This window comes from Danio rerio, chromosome 5 (assembly GCF_049306965.1).
Source record: "Danio rerio strain Tuebingen ecotype United States chromosome 5, GRCz12tu, whole genome shotgun sequence".
NCBI classification, from domain to species: domain Eukaryota; kingdom Metazoa; phylum Chordata; class Actinopteri; order Cypriniformes; family Danionidae; genus Danio; species Danio rerio.
The window spans coordinates 64,609,116-64,626,428 of NC_133180.1; the positions used below are offsets into that span (position 1 = coordinate 64,609,116).

General features: G+C 34.2%; 1 protein-coding gene across 8 annotated transcripts in view; it reads right to left on the reverse strand.

The window, feature by feature from the left end:
- The window catches only part of arhgef12b (Rho guanine nucleotide exchange factor (GEF) 12b), a 135,121-nt gene that overhangs the window by 50,468 nt on the left and 67,340 nt on the right, over positions 1-17,313 (reverse strand). For 4 of the 8 annotated variants that reach the window (XM_073951514.1, XM_009301887.5, XM_009301886.5 and 1 more), the window contains 6 exons: positions 15,971-16,069; positions 15,488-15,537; positions 13,783-13,840; positions 13,473-13,666; positions 6,353-6,457; positions 3,347-3,475 (listed from right to left, as the gene is read on the reverse strand). In XM_073951514.1, the coding sequence (XP_073807615.1) occupies positions 3,347-3,475; positions 6,353-6,457; positions 13,473-13,666; positions 13,783-13,840; positions 15,488-15,537; positions 15,971-16,069 (635 nt within the window). The remainder of the gene's footprint in view (positions 1-3,346; positions 3,476-6,352; positions 6,458-13,472; positions 13,667-13,782; positions 13,841-15,487; positions 15,538-15,970; positions 16,070-17,313) is intronic. The other 4 variants (XM_073951518.1, XM_073951517.1, XM_073951516.1 and 1 more) reach the window with 1 other exon arrangement.

Genomic DNA, 17,313 nt, shown 5'->3' on the forward strand with positions numbered 1-17,313 from the left:
TTAATTATTACTTTTTTTATTTATAGCATGAATTATGAATAATTTTTGTTCCAGTTTTAAAATGTGGAGGTACTGTTTATGCATTAACTGTACTTTGCAGCAACACTTTGTTATTAACCGCGAGGACCACAAAGGAATCAAACCAATGGCTTTATTGTGTTTTTGTCCTCGATGGTTTACTTCAAAATATACAGTGCATCCAGCAAGTATTCATAGAGCTTCACTTTTCCCACATTTTTTGTTACAGCCTTATTCCAAAATGGATTGAATCCATTAATTTCCTCTAAATTCTACACACAATACCCAATAATGACAATGTGAAAAAAAGATTTTTTGAAATTAATGCGAATTAATAATAAAAAAAGCCTGAAAAAATAGCAATTACATAAGTATTCACCGCCTTTGCTTAATACTTTGTTGATGTACCTTTGGCAGCAATTACAGCCTCAAGTCTTTTTGAATATGATGCCACAAGCCTGGCACATCTGGCTTTGGAAATTTTTGCCCATAACAGTACCTCTCAAGCTCTCTCAGGTTTGATGGGAAGTGACGGTGTGTGACGGTGAGAGATTTTCAGATCTCTCTCGATATGTTCAATAGGATTTAGGCATATGCTCTGGCTGGGCCACTCAAGGACATTCACTGAGTTGTTGTGAAGCTACTTCATTGATATTTTGGCAGTGTGCTTTGGGTCATTGCTTGGGTCCTGCTGGAAGATTAACTGTCGCCCCATTTTAAGGTCAAGAGCACTTTGAAGCAGGTTTTCATTTAGGATGTCTCTGTACATTGCTGTATTCATCTTTCCTTCTATCCTCACTAGCCTTCCAGTTGGGACCTGGGACCTTATATAGACAGGTGTATCCCTTTTCAAATCATGTCCAATCAACTGAATTTACCACAGGTGAACTCCAAATAAGCTGCTGAAACATTCAAGAATGATCAGTGGAAACAGAATGTACCTTAGCTCAACTTACAGCTTCACGGCAAAGGCTGTAAATACTTAAAATATATAAATTAAAATATTAAAATAAAAAGGATGATACAATACAATAGGTAACCTTAAATTCTCATTAGTATGTGTTAGTTAGTGCCTGATGTGGAAAGCTTTTGCTAAATTTGTGGAATTTATTTTATTGTTTTGCTGTAAAATATACACAAATGTGCACGTTAAAACTTGTTTAATATTGTAACCTTAACAATCATTGATTTCTGTAATTTATATTAGGAATGGGCTGGTATAAGATTCGGACAATATAATAACGTTGGATAAAAACATAACGTTATCATGATTCCTGCTCTAAAATATAGCCTTTTTAATTGTCTGGGTAAAAAACAAAAAATCGTTTTTCCATTTTTAAAAACAAAATATTTTATTTTGAGAAACATTTAAAACATTTTGGAACAGTAAATATGTCAGGCTAAATAATTCAAATTAATCATTGACTTCTGCTGTCTTTTTTAGCTTCAAAAACACTGATTTATTTATCATTTTAAACAGCATTTACATTCTTCTGCTGGAGATACTGTTGTCCTAAAAAATAAAACAAAACAAAATCATACATATCCTGCTGTACCGTAGGAACAGCATGGCTTCCGCTACATTGAATACTCTATGGCAGGGCGCCACACCAAAATTCATCCCGCCACAGCTACATTACAGAGAAATTTAATGAGAAATTAAATGAGAAATTTTAAACTTTAAATTTAAAACATTCAGTCATTTTTTTGTTTATTGGCCGGTTATAATCACACCAAAACATTTAGAAAGGTAAGTGAATTATAAGTTTAAACTTTTCTGCAATCGTAGATGTGCTGTGCGTTATTTGTTTAACCCTTTAGATGAATGTTTATTTGAGAGCGCACAAGAAAATCTGCACTTGAGCAGTGTATAGCCTATTTGAGGGTATGCAAGACGTTTTGAGCTTGAAGAGAGGAAATCGGGGCGCAAGCAAAGAGATTCGCAAGCTTGTATTACATAAATGCGATCTCGACTGCGCTCAGGACATTTGACATTAAAATTACGCCAGTTAGTTGGTAGATCTGTGTAAAAGGCCCAACAGAGTCTACCGACACAGCTGAAAAATAATCCTAAAGGAAACATTGAGCGGTATAGCAGAAAATTTTGGCGGTTTTAAAACCTTGACATTTTTAAAACCTTGACTTTTTCATCATTTGAAAATGAAACCAACTGTTTAAAAATAATGCTTCAGTGTGGTTTGACGGCTATTTGAATATGTTGCGGGACATGATGTAGAGCATGCAAGCTTACAATGTGTGTGTGTGTGTGTGTGTGAGAGGGACAACACAACACATATGACAACAGGATGCATATATAAAATATGTAGAAGTTTAGCAGGTGATACAACTCACATGCCCTAGTTCAATCAGGCTTTAAATGCGTTTTGCGACATGACGCGAATCACACAATAGATGATGAACGTGTATTAACAACTCCATGCTTTGCACACTTGGCAAGACTATTTTATTTGTGAAAACTATGTTTTTTAAAGTAACACTACATAGATGTTGCTCTGTGGCACAGCAGAAGTTTGAAGTGTCCAGACTGTCTAAAATATGTGGAAAATTTGCAGCAAATTAAAAAAATATTTTGGATAATCGTAAAATCCTGAAGGGTCTGCATATTATAGTTCATTCATTCATTTTCTTTTCGTCTTAGTCCCTTTATTAATCCTCAGTCACCACAGCGGAATGAACCACCAACTTATCCAGCATATGTTTTTCGCAGCGAATGCCCTTCCAGCTGCAACCCATCTCTGGGGAACACATATACACTCTCAATCACACACATACACTAAGGACAATTTTAGCTTACCCTATTTACCTGTATACCACATATCTTTAGACCAATATTTTCGCAGGATGACCATGTCTCAGTTTCGCAAAATTAACTCACGCCTCCTGAAGTGACTTGCAATGCACCTTCGCCGTTTGCAATGCATTAGAACATTGTTTTCCAGCTGCAGCAGCGCTTCATTCTCGAAATGTATAGTTTGTCTAAAGTGATGTATACAAACTATATAGTATACTATGACCAGGGATACAATCGTCCAGCGCAGTCGTCCCTCCATAGTAAAAACAGACATTTTGTGTCTGCAGGCTTGTTTACTTGTGGGAGTTCCATTGGCATTTTCCCACACGTTAATTCTGACCAATCGAAAAGCAGTTTAGGAAATGCGTTCGGTAACCCAAGACTTCTCTCTGATTTCTCCCTTGGTAAAAGTTTGTCTGTGAATAGGTTTTAAGAGAAACCTCTTATCCAAAAACTTTTACTGCTTTTTAGGAGAACTCTTAGTGGTAAGATCAAATATTTAGGAGGTGTACTGACTGGAGTCATGTTATTGTTGGTCCATAATGGCTCCGTCCCAGCATCACCCTGCCAGGAAGGGGGTCGATCCACATCTCCACTAAAATCCTCCAGCTCTCCTTCACCTGGTCTCGGAGATATGGATTCATCCTACAACATAAACAAACATTTGTTTTGACTGTTGCATCATGACATATTTCCAGAAAGTGAAGTGAAAAGTCGGCACCACTAGTGGTTAATGAACAGAAGTGTAAAAAATAATAACTGAAGCCCAGAGAGGCCAGGTTTTATCTATTTTCTGCCTTCATTTGTTGATGCAACTGAATGTAAAAAACAAAAATAATAAAAATTCATCTTATGCAACATTTACTTTAAATTCTTTTGTAACGTACGATTACAAGAAAACTGGATTGAAAGTAAAACAAGTCAAATAGAAAAACTGACTGAGAAAACCAAAACAAACAGTGTCCTAGATTAAACATGATGCAATACTGCGACGTGGTGTAAAAGGTGTCTCTTTCATTTTATGCTTTTATATTTACCAGATTAGACCCGACTAGCAACAATGGATTTTGTTTTTGAAATGGTTTCATGTCTGACAGCTCAGCAACTGTCTGTGTATAATTTTAAAATTGTATAATTTGCAGTAATTTAATTATCTACTTATCCAATTTATATCAAGACAGCAGTGTGCCTGTAGAGAAATAACTCACCCACGATCTCGTTTGCAGTTGATTTAATGGTGTCAAATTTGTCACGACTGGACTCGCATCCCATCATGTTTGGTTAGGCTTTTATATTTATTTCATTCCGATCTAATTTAAAAATTGGATCATTATAAACAATTTCTTTGTCATTTGTATTAGTTTTTAAATATAGGTTTTATTAAGTCTAAGTTATTTGGTTAAAACCAGATTTGTTGCTTATTTAAGTTCATACTTAATATTTACTTCATATTATAAATCCTATTTATAGTTTATTTACAGTTTCACTAGTTCCTGTTTAATATGTGCTACCCAAAATTCTGTCATTGTTTGAGAGTAAACCTTCGCTTGTTTCAAACCTGCCTTATTTTCTTATTTCTGTTAATTAAAAATATTATAAAAAATTTATATATATATATATTAAGAAAACTAAAAATCTGTTACCACTGACTTCCACAATAATTGTGTTTCCTACTATGGAAGTCAATGGTTACAGGTTTTCAGCATTCTTCAAAATATCTTACTTCATGTGTTCAACAAAAGAAAGAAACTCATAAAGATTTAAAACCACTTGAGGACAAACTCAGCTATGACATACATAAAAATTCAGATAACCTTTAGCAGCTAAGGACACCTTTTTGGCCTAACATTAATAATTCAACCTGATTACTATTCTATGGTGTATATTTTAACTCCCAGCCTGACCGTATTATCCTGTTTACTGGTTTGTAAATGTTCTATTTGTTTTCTACTGCATACAGGTAGCTGAGACTGTTTTTGTATGTGCTAATGTATTTAAATGTTCATTTTCGAATGAACTATGGCTTTAAAGACATACAGCTGAAGTCAGAATTATTAGCCCCATTTATTTATTTTTTTCTTTTTAAATATTTCCCAAATGATGTTTAACAGAGCAAGGACATTTTCACAGTATGTCTAAAATTCCACATATTTTAATAATACAAATAACATTTTACATTATAAGCATTACTGATTGTAGATATTAGCAATTATGTCACAAACTAAAGATAACACAATCTTGATAACAGTGCTTTGCTGAAAAAAAATAATCTAAAGGCCCATTTCCACTGAGTGGTGCGGTACGGTTCGGTACGCTTTTATGGCCTTTTCCATTGTCAAAAGGTACCTAAAAGCAAATCGTACCGTACCACTTATTAGGTACCCTTTCCAAAGGATACCTAGCACAACAAAATGGTACCAAAAGGAAAAGCTGAACGCTATTGGTTTACAGAGATGTGCCACTAGCGTGTACACAAGCCGGAAAAATAAAAACAAATAAAGTGCCATTTTTAAATACATAGCCGAGACATTACACCGGTACAATATACACATATAATAATGAGCCATGGTCAACCCTAGCTTGTCATCATCTTGAAGAACAGCCACAAAGTCAAGAAGAAGAGTAGAATCTGCGTGTCCTGTTGTTTATGAGGCGTCTAAAAGCATGAGTGGTTTCACTTTCTCTAGTGAGCACTTGCCACGCGTCTATATTTGAAATAACAAACTTCTTGAGCTGATGATAATAATGCGTGATTATTGAAGTGCTTCTGACATCCAATCCTTTTAGAAACGGACAAACGGGAGAGTGAATCGCAAAAAACAAAAGAGAAGCCGAAAAAAATAAAGGAGCAAATGATTCTTTCAGCAACCTAAAACATTAACAAAATGCCATGTTTAACTATTATCGCCTTTTGGACTTTTATGAACTCGAAATGACGTAATTACTCTCTAACAGAGGTTACATGTGCTGGCGAAGATTAAAGACACAGATGAAAGGTTTGCACTAACTGTAGGCTATATGTTGCAGGCTGTTTCTGAACCCAAATTAGGCCTAAATGTATGCTGTGTGAGATTTTGGTACCCTCTGGCAGTGGAGACACAAGACTGATAAAGGTGACCCGTACTGAACTCTACTTTGCTTCTAGTTTGATGAACTGACATTTATAGATGAAAGATTTTTATAAAATGTATAAAAAACACATTTAACCCTGAACCATTAGCGTAATGCAAAAAACTTTTTCAGTAAATCATCACCTTGGAATTATAAGGTTCTATTTGCATTCTGAATGATTTTGAGATAATGAGCTTCAGAGTTTTTGCATTACATATAGCAAATATTATGTGTGACATTTGTTTTTTTTAATAAAAAGTCTTAAAATGTAAACAACTTATAAAAAACACCGCATGATTTAAATAAGATGTCATTTAAAAAATATGTCAATAATTAAATTTTGACAAAAATGTCAGAAAGAACCTTATAATTCTAAAGTGACGAAATGTCTGAACACAGCGATGTATGTACCTGTCCAGTGGGTTTGCTGAGCTGCTCTTGGTTCTGGTTCTGTGGAATGTCCTGGATTTCCTTCAGTAGTTTAGATGTAGGGTTTCTGTAGTCCTCTGTTATGCCCTGTAATTGATCAAACATCACAGTGGCTCTGGTTATTTACACGTCTTCCGTCGTGGTTGCTACATGTACAGTTATGATGTGTATGAGCTCAGTCCTAACATCGCATGATTCTGTCGATAATAATAGCTTCAGTTCTGCAAATTATAAAAAAAATAGTTTCCTCATGTTCTAAACTAATTTAACACATCACCAAATAGCAGTATTCACAGCGCATGTGTAAGCTCTACATGATTTCAGCATTATTAGGGGGAGTTTCAGTTCTCAAAACTACTTGGACAATGACGAAAATAAACAGTAAACATACGCACCATAACATTCAGTACTACTTTTTTTGGAGAAGTAAAATTATGAACTGCCCTAAAAGAAAATGCTCACCAAAAGCAACATTTACTTTTAATTAAAAAAAGTTTTATGATATAATTACAACATAATTAAATAGTACTATGATTAAAATAGTATTATGATATAATGACAACATAATTATGCCAATATTAAATTACTTTTTTTGATTTTAAAGGGATACATTGTCCAAAAATGAAAATTAACCCACCATTTACTCACTTTGGTGTGGTTTCAAACTGAGCTTCTTTATTCTGTTGAAAACAAAAGAAGAAGTTGTGAAGAAAGCTGAAAACCTGTAACCATCAACTTCCACAGTAGGAAAAACAATGACTATAAAAGTCAATGGTTACAGGTTTAAAGAGTTCTTCAAATTATCTTCTTTTGTGTTTGGGAGAGGAAAGAAACTCAAACAGGTTTTGAACTAGCAAAGGGTGAGTAAATGATGACAGAATTTTCATTTTTGGAGGAACTATCCCATTTTAAACACATTTTAAAGTGTCCACTATAAAATTACCCCTCAGAAATCCTTCCAGTGTCTGATTTCTTGCTTTCTATGCCTTTCTTATTATCATCAAAGTCAAAAGTGAAACCAAAGATTATTAATAAAGTAGAAATTAAACGTTTCAATGAATTAAATTTAACAACTGATGTATGATTATTAGTGAAATTAATATTCATGACCCTTCCAAATAAAGTAAAAATAGACCATTTCAGGGCTGCAGTTACGGAAAAATTATATGATAATAATAGGATAATTACAATAATTTTGGTCCATATTGTAGGTAAAGTTATTTAAAATAATAACAGATTTGTTTAAGTTAATTAAGTTTTAAGTTAAGTTTTTTAGTTAATAGATAAAAAAAGTTAAAAAACAACAACAAAAAAAGTCTATACGCATTCATTCATTAATTAATTTTCCTTAAGCCTAGTCGCTTTAATTTAACTGGGGTCGCCACAGTGGAATGAACCGCCAATTTAGCCAGCATATGTTTTATACAGCGGATGCTTTAGTTTATTCAACTCAGTCTATACACAATAAACTAAAAACATACAAATCAAACCAACTGTGCTTTAAGAATACTTCACTGTAAGAAATAAACTTGATTTGCATCTCATTAAAGCTAGTCTTATCAATAGTTGTTCAGCCAAGAGCAGTGATTGACTTTGTCCTTGTTTTTTGTTGTGATTAATAATGATAAGCACAGTCAGCAGAAGGAATATAGACTACTGTCACAAAGCCGCACAGCTCCCATTTACTGTTACTCTGTATGTTCATTTATTACATAATCCAGAGTTTATTTGAATAATTGTAAGTGACGTATATATATATGTATATATATATTTATAGAACAGTTCTGTCTGGTTCTCAAATCTGATTGGCTGATAGCCGTGCGATATTCTGCAATATCAGAACTCCTACAGCCTCTTTACCCTTTGTGTATTACTCCGCCCACATACATTCAGCAAAAAGCAGACACTACAGATCTAAAGTTTAAAAGATGCATACTCAACTGTTTAACTGTCAGCTTATGATTTGAATCCGGAATAAAGTAGTTCCTCATACAAAAGGGTTTTTGAGACTCTCCATGTTTGATTTTGTTTTTTTATACACAATTATGCAGTCAAACTGTTGTATAAACGCAATATTACACTCGTAGCAGTGCGCTATGGCTGTATATCGGCACTGGTGGGGGCACTAAGGCACTCGGCCTCCCACCAGTGCCAATATACAGCCATACCAAACTACTACTCGTGTGATATTGCTCACACACACACACACACATATATATATATATATATATATATATATATATATATATATATATATATATATATATATATATATTTTTTTTTTTTATTTTTTTTTTTTTACATATTTTTGCATGTACGCATACAACTTGAGATTACTTTGTATTACTGTGTTCTGTTCCATCTATGAAGCTGAGTGCATTCACAGAACAGCACAAGTTCTCTTTCCTACTTTTAAAAACAAGAATTTTATTTTGTACCCATATGCCTTCCCCCTTGAAACAGAGTGTGATGGCCCGTTTCCACTGAGTGGTACAGTACGGTACGGGTCGGTATGGGTCACCTTTATCAGGCTTGCGTTTCCACTGCTAAAAGGGTACCAATGGTACTCTTTTGGTGGGCATGGTGTACAGGACAGACAGTTTCAGTCAACATCGTTTTCGCTCGAGAAAATGCTGTACGTTCACATATGAGAAGCACTTCTCATAAAACAGATGCTTTATACACATAAATACTTCTGTATAAATGTCCATTAGTAACTTTTCTATGAACATGATTTGATTAAAACTGCAGATCAATGACAAAATAGCCTACTGTAACGTCTGCAGTTATATAAAATAAATAAGTAAATGCAGCATATATGAACAAATACAGACCCTTACAGTCTCCGATATGTTACCACTTACAGAAAAACTACACACAGCATACATTTAGTCCTTATTTAGGTTCAAAAACAACATGAAATATAGCCCACAGTCAATGCAAACCACTCATACGTGTCTGTAATCTACAGCTGCACATGTAGCCTCTTATTAGAAAGTAATTCCATCTTTCTGAGTTCATAATAGTCCAAAAGGTGATGATAATAGTTAAACATGGCAGTTTGTCCATGTTTTAGGTTGCAGACGCATCATTTGCTGCTGTTTTTTCCAGCTTCTCCTTCGTTTTTTCATGCTTCACTCTCACAATTGTCTCCTTCTGACAGGATTGGATATCAAAGCACTTCAATGATCACGAACACGCTATTAATATGAGCTCAAAAAATTTGTTATTTTAAATATAGAAGTGATCGCAAGCTCTCTGTACAAAGTGAAACCGCTAGCACTTTTAGACGGGTTCATAAAACAACAACAGGGCACAGCAGATTTTGTTTTTCTTGGCTTTGTGGCTGTTTATCACGACAATGACAAGGTTTGGTTGAGCTTGGGGCTTGTTGTGCGAGCGAATGACGTATCTCTGTAAAACAATACCGTTCAGCTGTGCCTCTAGCTCTGCCTTTTGGTACCCTTTGCATAGGGTGACCAAAAAGTGGTATGGTAACGATTCGGTACTCCTTTTGACAGTGGAAACGGCCATAAAAGCATACCGTACCACTCAGTGGAAACGGGCCATGAAGGTAAAGAGCTTTAAAATTTACCCTTAAGAAATGGGAAACCACTACAACACCTGCACAAATCATCATATGTCATAGCAATTTCTTCATATGAGATCAACGATCGTCACTGCTGTAGTTATTCCAGTTGCGTTATTTTGTTTATATTTATCTTCAGGAAATCACTGAAGGCAATGATATCATGTTATCATAACAATATAATGCTGCAATAAGATTGTAACTGTACTGTGCATTTACACCGTGACCATATTCATCAATGTAAATACAAGAAAATAACATTAACATTACTAGTTACTAGCGGTTTTTATTTTAGTTTAGTTTTTTTTTTTTAAGCATGACAGTAAAACATGAACATTGTTTTGAATGTATTAAAACATATGCTTGTTTGCAGTAAAAATTCGTAATAATGACAAAGTTTATGCATCTCCTGACTCCCGTGTGCAGCAACATTGTCGTTGTAGATGGTGTATTCTTGGATATTTTGTACATCTGATCTTTTGTACATGGTTTCGAGTGTGGTTGTTATGGCTGTATATTGATTGTGTTTTTGTCTCCCGTTCTCTCTTTCCTTCTCTTTCGCTTTCTCAGTGCCTGTCATTTCTGTTAGGTTCACCTTCACAACAGCTGATTGGACAGGAGACCGGTCCATCATCATTGAGCGATGTGGCGCAGTAACATAAAAAGGACAACAGGAAGGGCGAAGGGGAGAGCGCATTTCTCCTTTGATCTAGCTTTTGTGTGTTTTTGCAGACATGATTTTGTTTTTCATTGTTTTTGATTAACTTTGTTTGGGTAAAATTATTTTGCATTACTTTTGCCCACTTTGAGAATTTTGTGATATTTGTACATTTATATTTTGTTTGATTTGTTTGTTACTTTTTGGCCCAGATCTTTTCCCTCTATACTGAGCTATATCTCATTAAGTTCAATCTTTTCTCCGGAGTAAGAGGACGATAGTGAAGCCAAAAAAAAGAAAGAAATATAACAAAACAATTCTAGCTCATGAATAGGGTTGTAACGGTATGAATTTTTCACGGTATGATAATCGTCTAAAACAATACCACGGTTTGACGGTTTCGCGGTATACGGTATGTTACAAATGTTACAAAATAATAGAACAGTGAAGCAAATTTGACTTTTTCCAAATAATATATTTTAGTTACTATAAACAACACCACTTACAATGAACAAATAAAAATAAGAAAATAATAAATAATGTGTCAAAGTCCAAAAAAAGTCCAAATAAACATGGTGCAAATCCTCAGTAAAAAATAGATATAAATATTTACTATACTATAAATAGTTACATAACGAAACTAGATTCAATATGGAACATCCTTAGGTTTTATGTGCCAGCATGGATATGGTTGTCTATCGATATGGATTTGGATATGGTTGTCTGCAATGCAGACAAACAGCTGCATCTTCATTTGCGTCTTTTGAAAACAGCAAGAGCAGCAGTTCGTCTTTGCTGTGTCACTGTTTTGTCATGTTTCTGTGCTGCTGTGGATGCAAAAGTACTTAGTATGAGAATTATTTCATGAAAAACTTTTTTTTTTGCGTTTTATTTAGCCGCGCATAAATGTATGCCTATCTCTCATTCCGTGTTGTTCAAAAAGCTTGGTCCACAAACAAAAGCGAAACCTATACTTATTGGTTGTGATATAGCGAGTTTGAACCAATCTGGGCATGGAGGAGGGACTATGCATCAATGTATCATGTTTGATTTGTCCGGAGACACAGTGACGAGCGTTTCTTTGTCAAATCAGCGTTGTCAAATGTTGATGACGTAACCGCACTGATTCCGGAGCCTCTGAAAGTCCGCGAATGTTATGTGATACAGCACTGGAAAGCTGAGATTCTCTTCTTTATGCCAATCTTTGAATTGTATGAATCGGATCAGCGGATCAAAAGTTATTAAACATTTAAGAGCAATACTTATTTTTAGCCGCGGGCGGCTGTCTCGGTCTTTAAGGGTTAAAACCGTTGATATGCAATTGTTCATGGTATGATAATCGTGCACGTTCAAATCGTGGTAAACCGTCATACCGGTATATTGTTACAACCCTACTCATGAATAACCCCTCACCTCGAAAGAAACATATGAAAATAAAACAAGAGTCTTTAGATGCCATCCACCTCTTACCTGGTGTTTTTAGCAACAAATTTCCTATGTGTTTGCAAAATGGAAATCGTAAGATATCTTCTCTATCCACCTTACTCTGAGAAAAGAGTGAACTTGATGAGATATAGCTCAGTATAAATGGGAAAGAGCTGGGCCAAAATTTTTATTGTAAAAATTTCTCTTTTTTTGTGTGTGTGTGTGTGTGTGTATATATATATGTATATATATATATATATATGTATATATATATATATATATATATATATATATATATATATATATATATATATATATATATATATATATATATATATATATATATATATAATGCCTATATATATAAATATATATAGGCATTATTCTGGTTTTCACTTTTGTACATTAAATCACTTTTGTTGGCAGTTCTGTTGCCAGTTTTTTTTTTTTTTTGCTTTTTTGTTTTATCTCAGTTTCAAGAGCTATCTGGCCCCTCCCCTTAGCCCTACGCCTTCAAGCTAAAGAAAATTGAAACACCCCTACCCCTTCACATGAACGCGCAAAACGTCGCATGCTGCAAACGTTATGTTACATGATTTTTTTTTATCACATAAAATTGTGCTTTGTGGAGAACGTGGACTGCTGGAAATGCCTACATTTGGATTATTTAGAGGCCAAAATTCTTATTGAAATTGAATTAGTTGAATTTCTGAATGTCTCCTCAATTGGAAGTAGCTTTGGAAAAAAAAGTGTCTGCTAAATGACTAAATGTAAATGCAATGTAAATGAATTTGTATGAATTGAAGACTCTAAAAAACCTTCTAGGGTTGTAATTAGATATGTTTGCAGAATGTTTGCACCTGCAATATGTTACATACATCCTATGTAGATATCAGAGAAGAGTTAAAAGAGAGCTAGAATTCAAAAACCTCTAAGTACTGTCTGAATTTTTTGTAGCAAATAAGCATTTTTCTCAGCCTTTTATGTTTATGATCTGTTATTTCTCATTATTATTTGCTATAAGAGTAAAATTACTGAACCTACACACAACAGCCAGAGAAAAATTTCAGATGGCATTTAGAGTTTTTTTTTTTGCATCTAAACTCTTCAATTTAACATACTGCATCATATCAATGAATTCTGTAGGAATTTCCAGCTGAACAACAGTAAATTAAGTCTTACTAACATTGTAGTGTACAAGTCAAACAATTATTAACCCAAATACTTAATCTAGTCACCCAGAAATCACCTTTTGTTTTAAATAAATCGACTGTTTTGTTACATGTATGCAAGCATGTGACTGCTGGAGTTTTGCTGCTGTGACGACTCAAACACAACCAGTGAAACCCATAAAAAGATACTGTAGTAAAAGGCATAAAGAGCTATGAAAGACTGATGAAGATCAAAGCTACTTATCAGAGATCTCTTACCCATACAGGCAGAGAGGCTGCTTTTCGCTCTGAGGGGCTGGGGGAGGAACAGGAGCGCTCTGGTCCGATGGGCCCTGGGGAGTGAGGAGAACTGAGCGAGAACGGAGACCCTTCTTCCCCCTCGCCGTCTGACAGGGGAATCTGAGGCAAGCCAGGCGGTCTCCCCAGCACCGTCAGGGCCACATACGAGCCCGCTGAACAAAAATTTAGCTTTTTAGTGCAAAGAAATCAACAACTGCGCAGCATTTTTTTAAAGTAAACGTGTAAAATTTTGTTAAATGATCAAACATGAAAGACGCAGCATACTTACATTTTATTAGCTTTACAACTTCTACATGATTTGAATGTGTAACTAACGTCCCATTGACCTGTATGTAAAAATAAATAAACATGCGCACACACAATAAATTAATAGATGATGCTTAAATCAGAATGTGTCAATAGTAGACCATTTTTACAAGATGTAAAACAAGTCTCTGGTGTTCCTAGAGTGTGTATGTGAAGTTTCAGAACTCTTTGAATCTGCCCCTTTTAGGCTTTGATCCTAATTATGCTGTTTTGGTGACTGTCGCTTTAAATTTAAATGAGATTGGGCTCCCAGGGCAGAGCTACAATGTGTCAGCATAGTGGCAGATTCAATAAAAGACTAATGTCCTAATGAGGTAGAAATAGTCACTAGTGGGTGGGGCTTTTCCACTCTGATGACATGTACAAAGGGAGAATGTCAATCGAAGTGTTTTGGCAGATTGTTTTTATAAAGTGTGAATATAAAAAAGTTAATTAATATATTGTTACTATGAGAAGATGGTTATATTCACAGACTGTTATCACACAACTGTTAAAAAGCCTAATAAAAGTAATATTTGCATAATTGGTCCCCTTTAAACGTTAGATTGAAATATTAAGAGCAACACTGCAAGGCACTATTACCACCCAAATTTAAATGAATGTGTTACAAGCTTTTTCTTTTTTTTTTTTTTGGAGAAAAAGAATGTCTAAGTCTACTACACTTTTGATTGTAATCTTTGTGTTTTGATTCAAAACATTTGATCTTGATGAACATCTTGTTTTTAAGAATATCATATCGTCTAAGGATGACTGATCATATATTACACCAGGGCCGATTCTAGGATTTTTATTTAAGGGGCTCAGACCTTTATTAGGATATGATAATACATATATATATATATATATATATATATATATATATATATATATATATATATATATATATATATATATATATATATATAGTATATATTAATCATATTAAAATAAAAAAATGTTTGACTAATATGGTAGGGTTGTATACTAAACATAAAGCAGTACTTCACTGCTGTATAATTTTATATATATTTTATTATTATATACAATTATATATAATTCACTGCATATATAATTTATAACAGCATACTTTACCTGTTTATTGTTTGCATTTCTACATCCAAGCACACCACTTTCAATACTTATATTTATTTAAAACAATAAAACTGTCATTTTTTCCAATTCAAAATCTGAAAAAAAAAAATTTATATTTTAATTCCCATATTTTATGATTATTAAACCCAAAACCATTTTTGATTTACATGATGTTTTTATTTCTGTCAACCACTTTGATATGCACTTCAAATGATGTTAAAAATAGATATATTTCCATATAATACTACTATTGCTATAAAAATATAGCCATTTAGATTAAATAAATGCTTCTTTAGAAAAATTTAAAAAATTGGACCTGACTCCAAACTTTTAAATGAATATTTACGCCATACCCTAATTGGATTTCTGAACTCATTTAAAAATACACATCTATACTTCTGCTCTTAGCCAGCAGGTGGCAGAACGTGGCATTCTGCCAGCATTAGGTGAGTCTGTTAGATTCTGTGCATTGTAGCCTCAAATCCCTGATCAACAGTTTTACAGACTGGTCAAAAAACTGCTGTCATTTTAAATCTCAGAACACGAAATAAATTCATATTAAACTCTGATAAGTCTGAATTTCATCAAACCATCACCTTTATGATCCGGTCACCAGTCTGAACACCAGCTCGCATGGCAGCTCCATCTACATGCAAAAAAAATGAAGCAAACTGAAATTAAAAAGTTGCTTTTTAAAAAGTAATATATTGCTAATTGCATCATTAAATTACTTTGTCTGAAAAGTAACTTGGTTACTCAGTAAATAACTATTTTCTGGAAAAAAAATTCTACACATGAGATTTGTATAAAACTGTTGAATTTATGTACAGTATTTAAGGCAAGCGAGTGCAATTAAATGTAGCTTGAATAAACACTTTGGTCACTGTAAAAAGCGACTATGTACTGTATTTAGCACCTTCAGTGTCGCAATTATACAGTAGTGTGGTGTTACACAACCAGATAATTATCGATGACAAGCTAGTTTAAGAAGACAAGTGTGTGTTTAAGCCACATGTGAAAAAGTTGTAAATTAAAGATGAAACAGGGATAATAATGAACAATGTTGATTGAATTCTTACCCTCTTTTACAAGCTGTACAAACACAGGGTTATCGCCGCTCACTGTCAGCCCAAAGCCATTCTCATCTTTCTGGATGATAACACAACGCTGCACAAGCCCTGAGAGACACACACACACACAGAAAGAGAGAGAGAAACAAGGATAAAGCAATGGACAGATACGGAGTACTCGAAAAGGTTGACGACTTGGTAAGTAGTACTCGAGGATTCAAATAAAGATGACTGTGCTATTCCTGCTCACACACAGTGTAGTGATTGTGTGTGTAATGGTTGATGGACAGTAGCTGAACACAGTAATGTTGTGATAAGGGCTGTATTGAAAGTGATTAGGGTCATGGGGATTTTTTTTTTCTTTATCAAATTAGTACTTTTATTCCACATAGATTAATCATGCGGGTCAAAAATGACATTCAAAAAATAATTTTAATCCATAAATATCAAATAAATAGTTCATAAAAATAAATGAAATGAAAAATATTATGTTGTATAAAAAAAGAGGTGTGAACCTACTCTAGTCTTACGGTTCGGTTATGATTATCAAGCCATCGATTCAGTACAATTGGATATCTCTGTGAATCACAGTGCATTGACGATGCTTTTATACACAATTTGATATTTTACTTTACAGCACCACAATTCTTGTATTAAAATGTATATTTTTTTAAAAATACATTTTATATGGATTTGTTATACAATGTTGTCCTTTAATACAAGCAGTCAGATATGTGAACTGTACCTTTAATTTTACCTGCTCACAGAAAACACTTTTTGAATCCATCAAAAAAAAAAAAAAAAACTCAAGTGCATGCACAAAACAACATGAGCATTTAAAGCAAACAAACAAGCAGAAATATTAACCCACTATTTAAACGTTGTCGATCGAGTTGTTAAACTCGTTAGACTCGATAAAGGGACGTGGCGCTCACAGCTGATCAATGACAGACACGGTGGAGATAACTTGCTCTGAAGACACGCTTGTGTCAGGATCTACAAATATCGCTACAACAGTCGAGAGGAGAGGAAATGTCACGCCATCGGGTCAATGGGGACACAGTGAGAGAGAGAAATTGAGTTTCTCAATTGCAGTGAAATAGGGGCTTCTGCTGTAACTTCAGTGTCAGTGAAAGACTGTCCAGCAAACACACGCAGTGAATTGTGCTGAGTTTCTGTGTTTTAATTACTCATGCTCGCCTCCCACGCTATAGTATTCTACCGCGACATAGCGAATGAGATAAATGATGTCAGTACATAACCGGTTAGGATCTATTACTGAACCGATACCAAATTGTCTGCATCTGCATCACAGTGAACTGAAAAAAACAATTAATTTTGACAACCCTAAT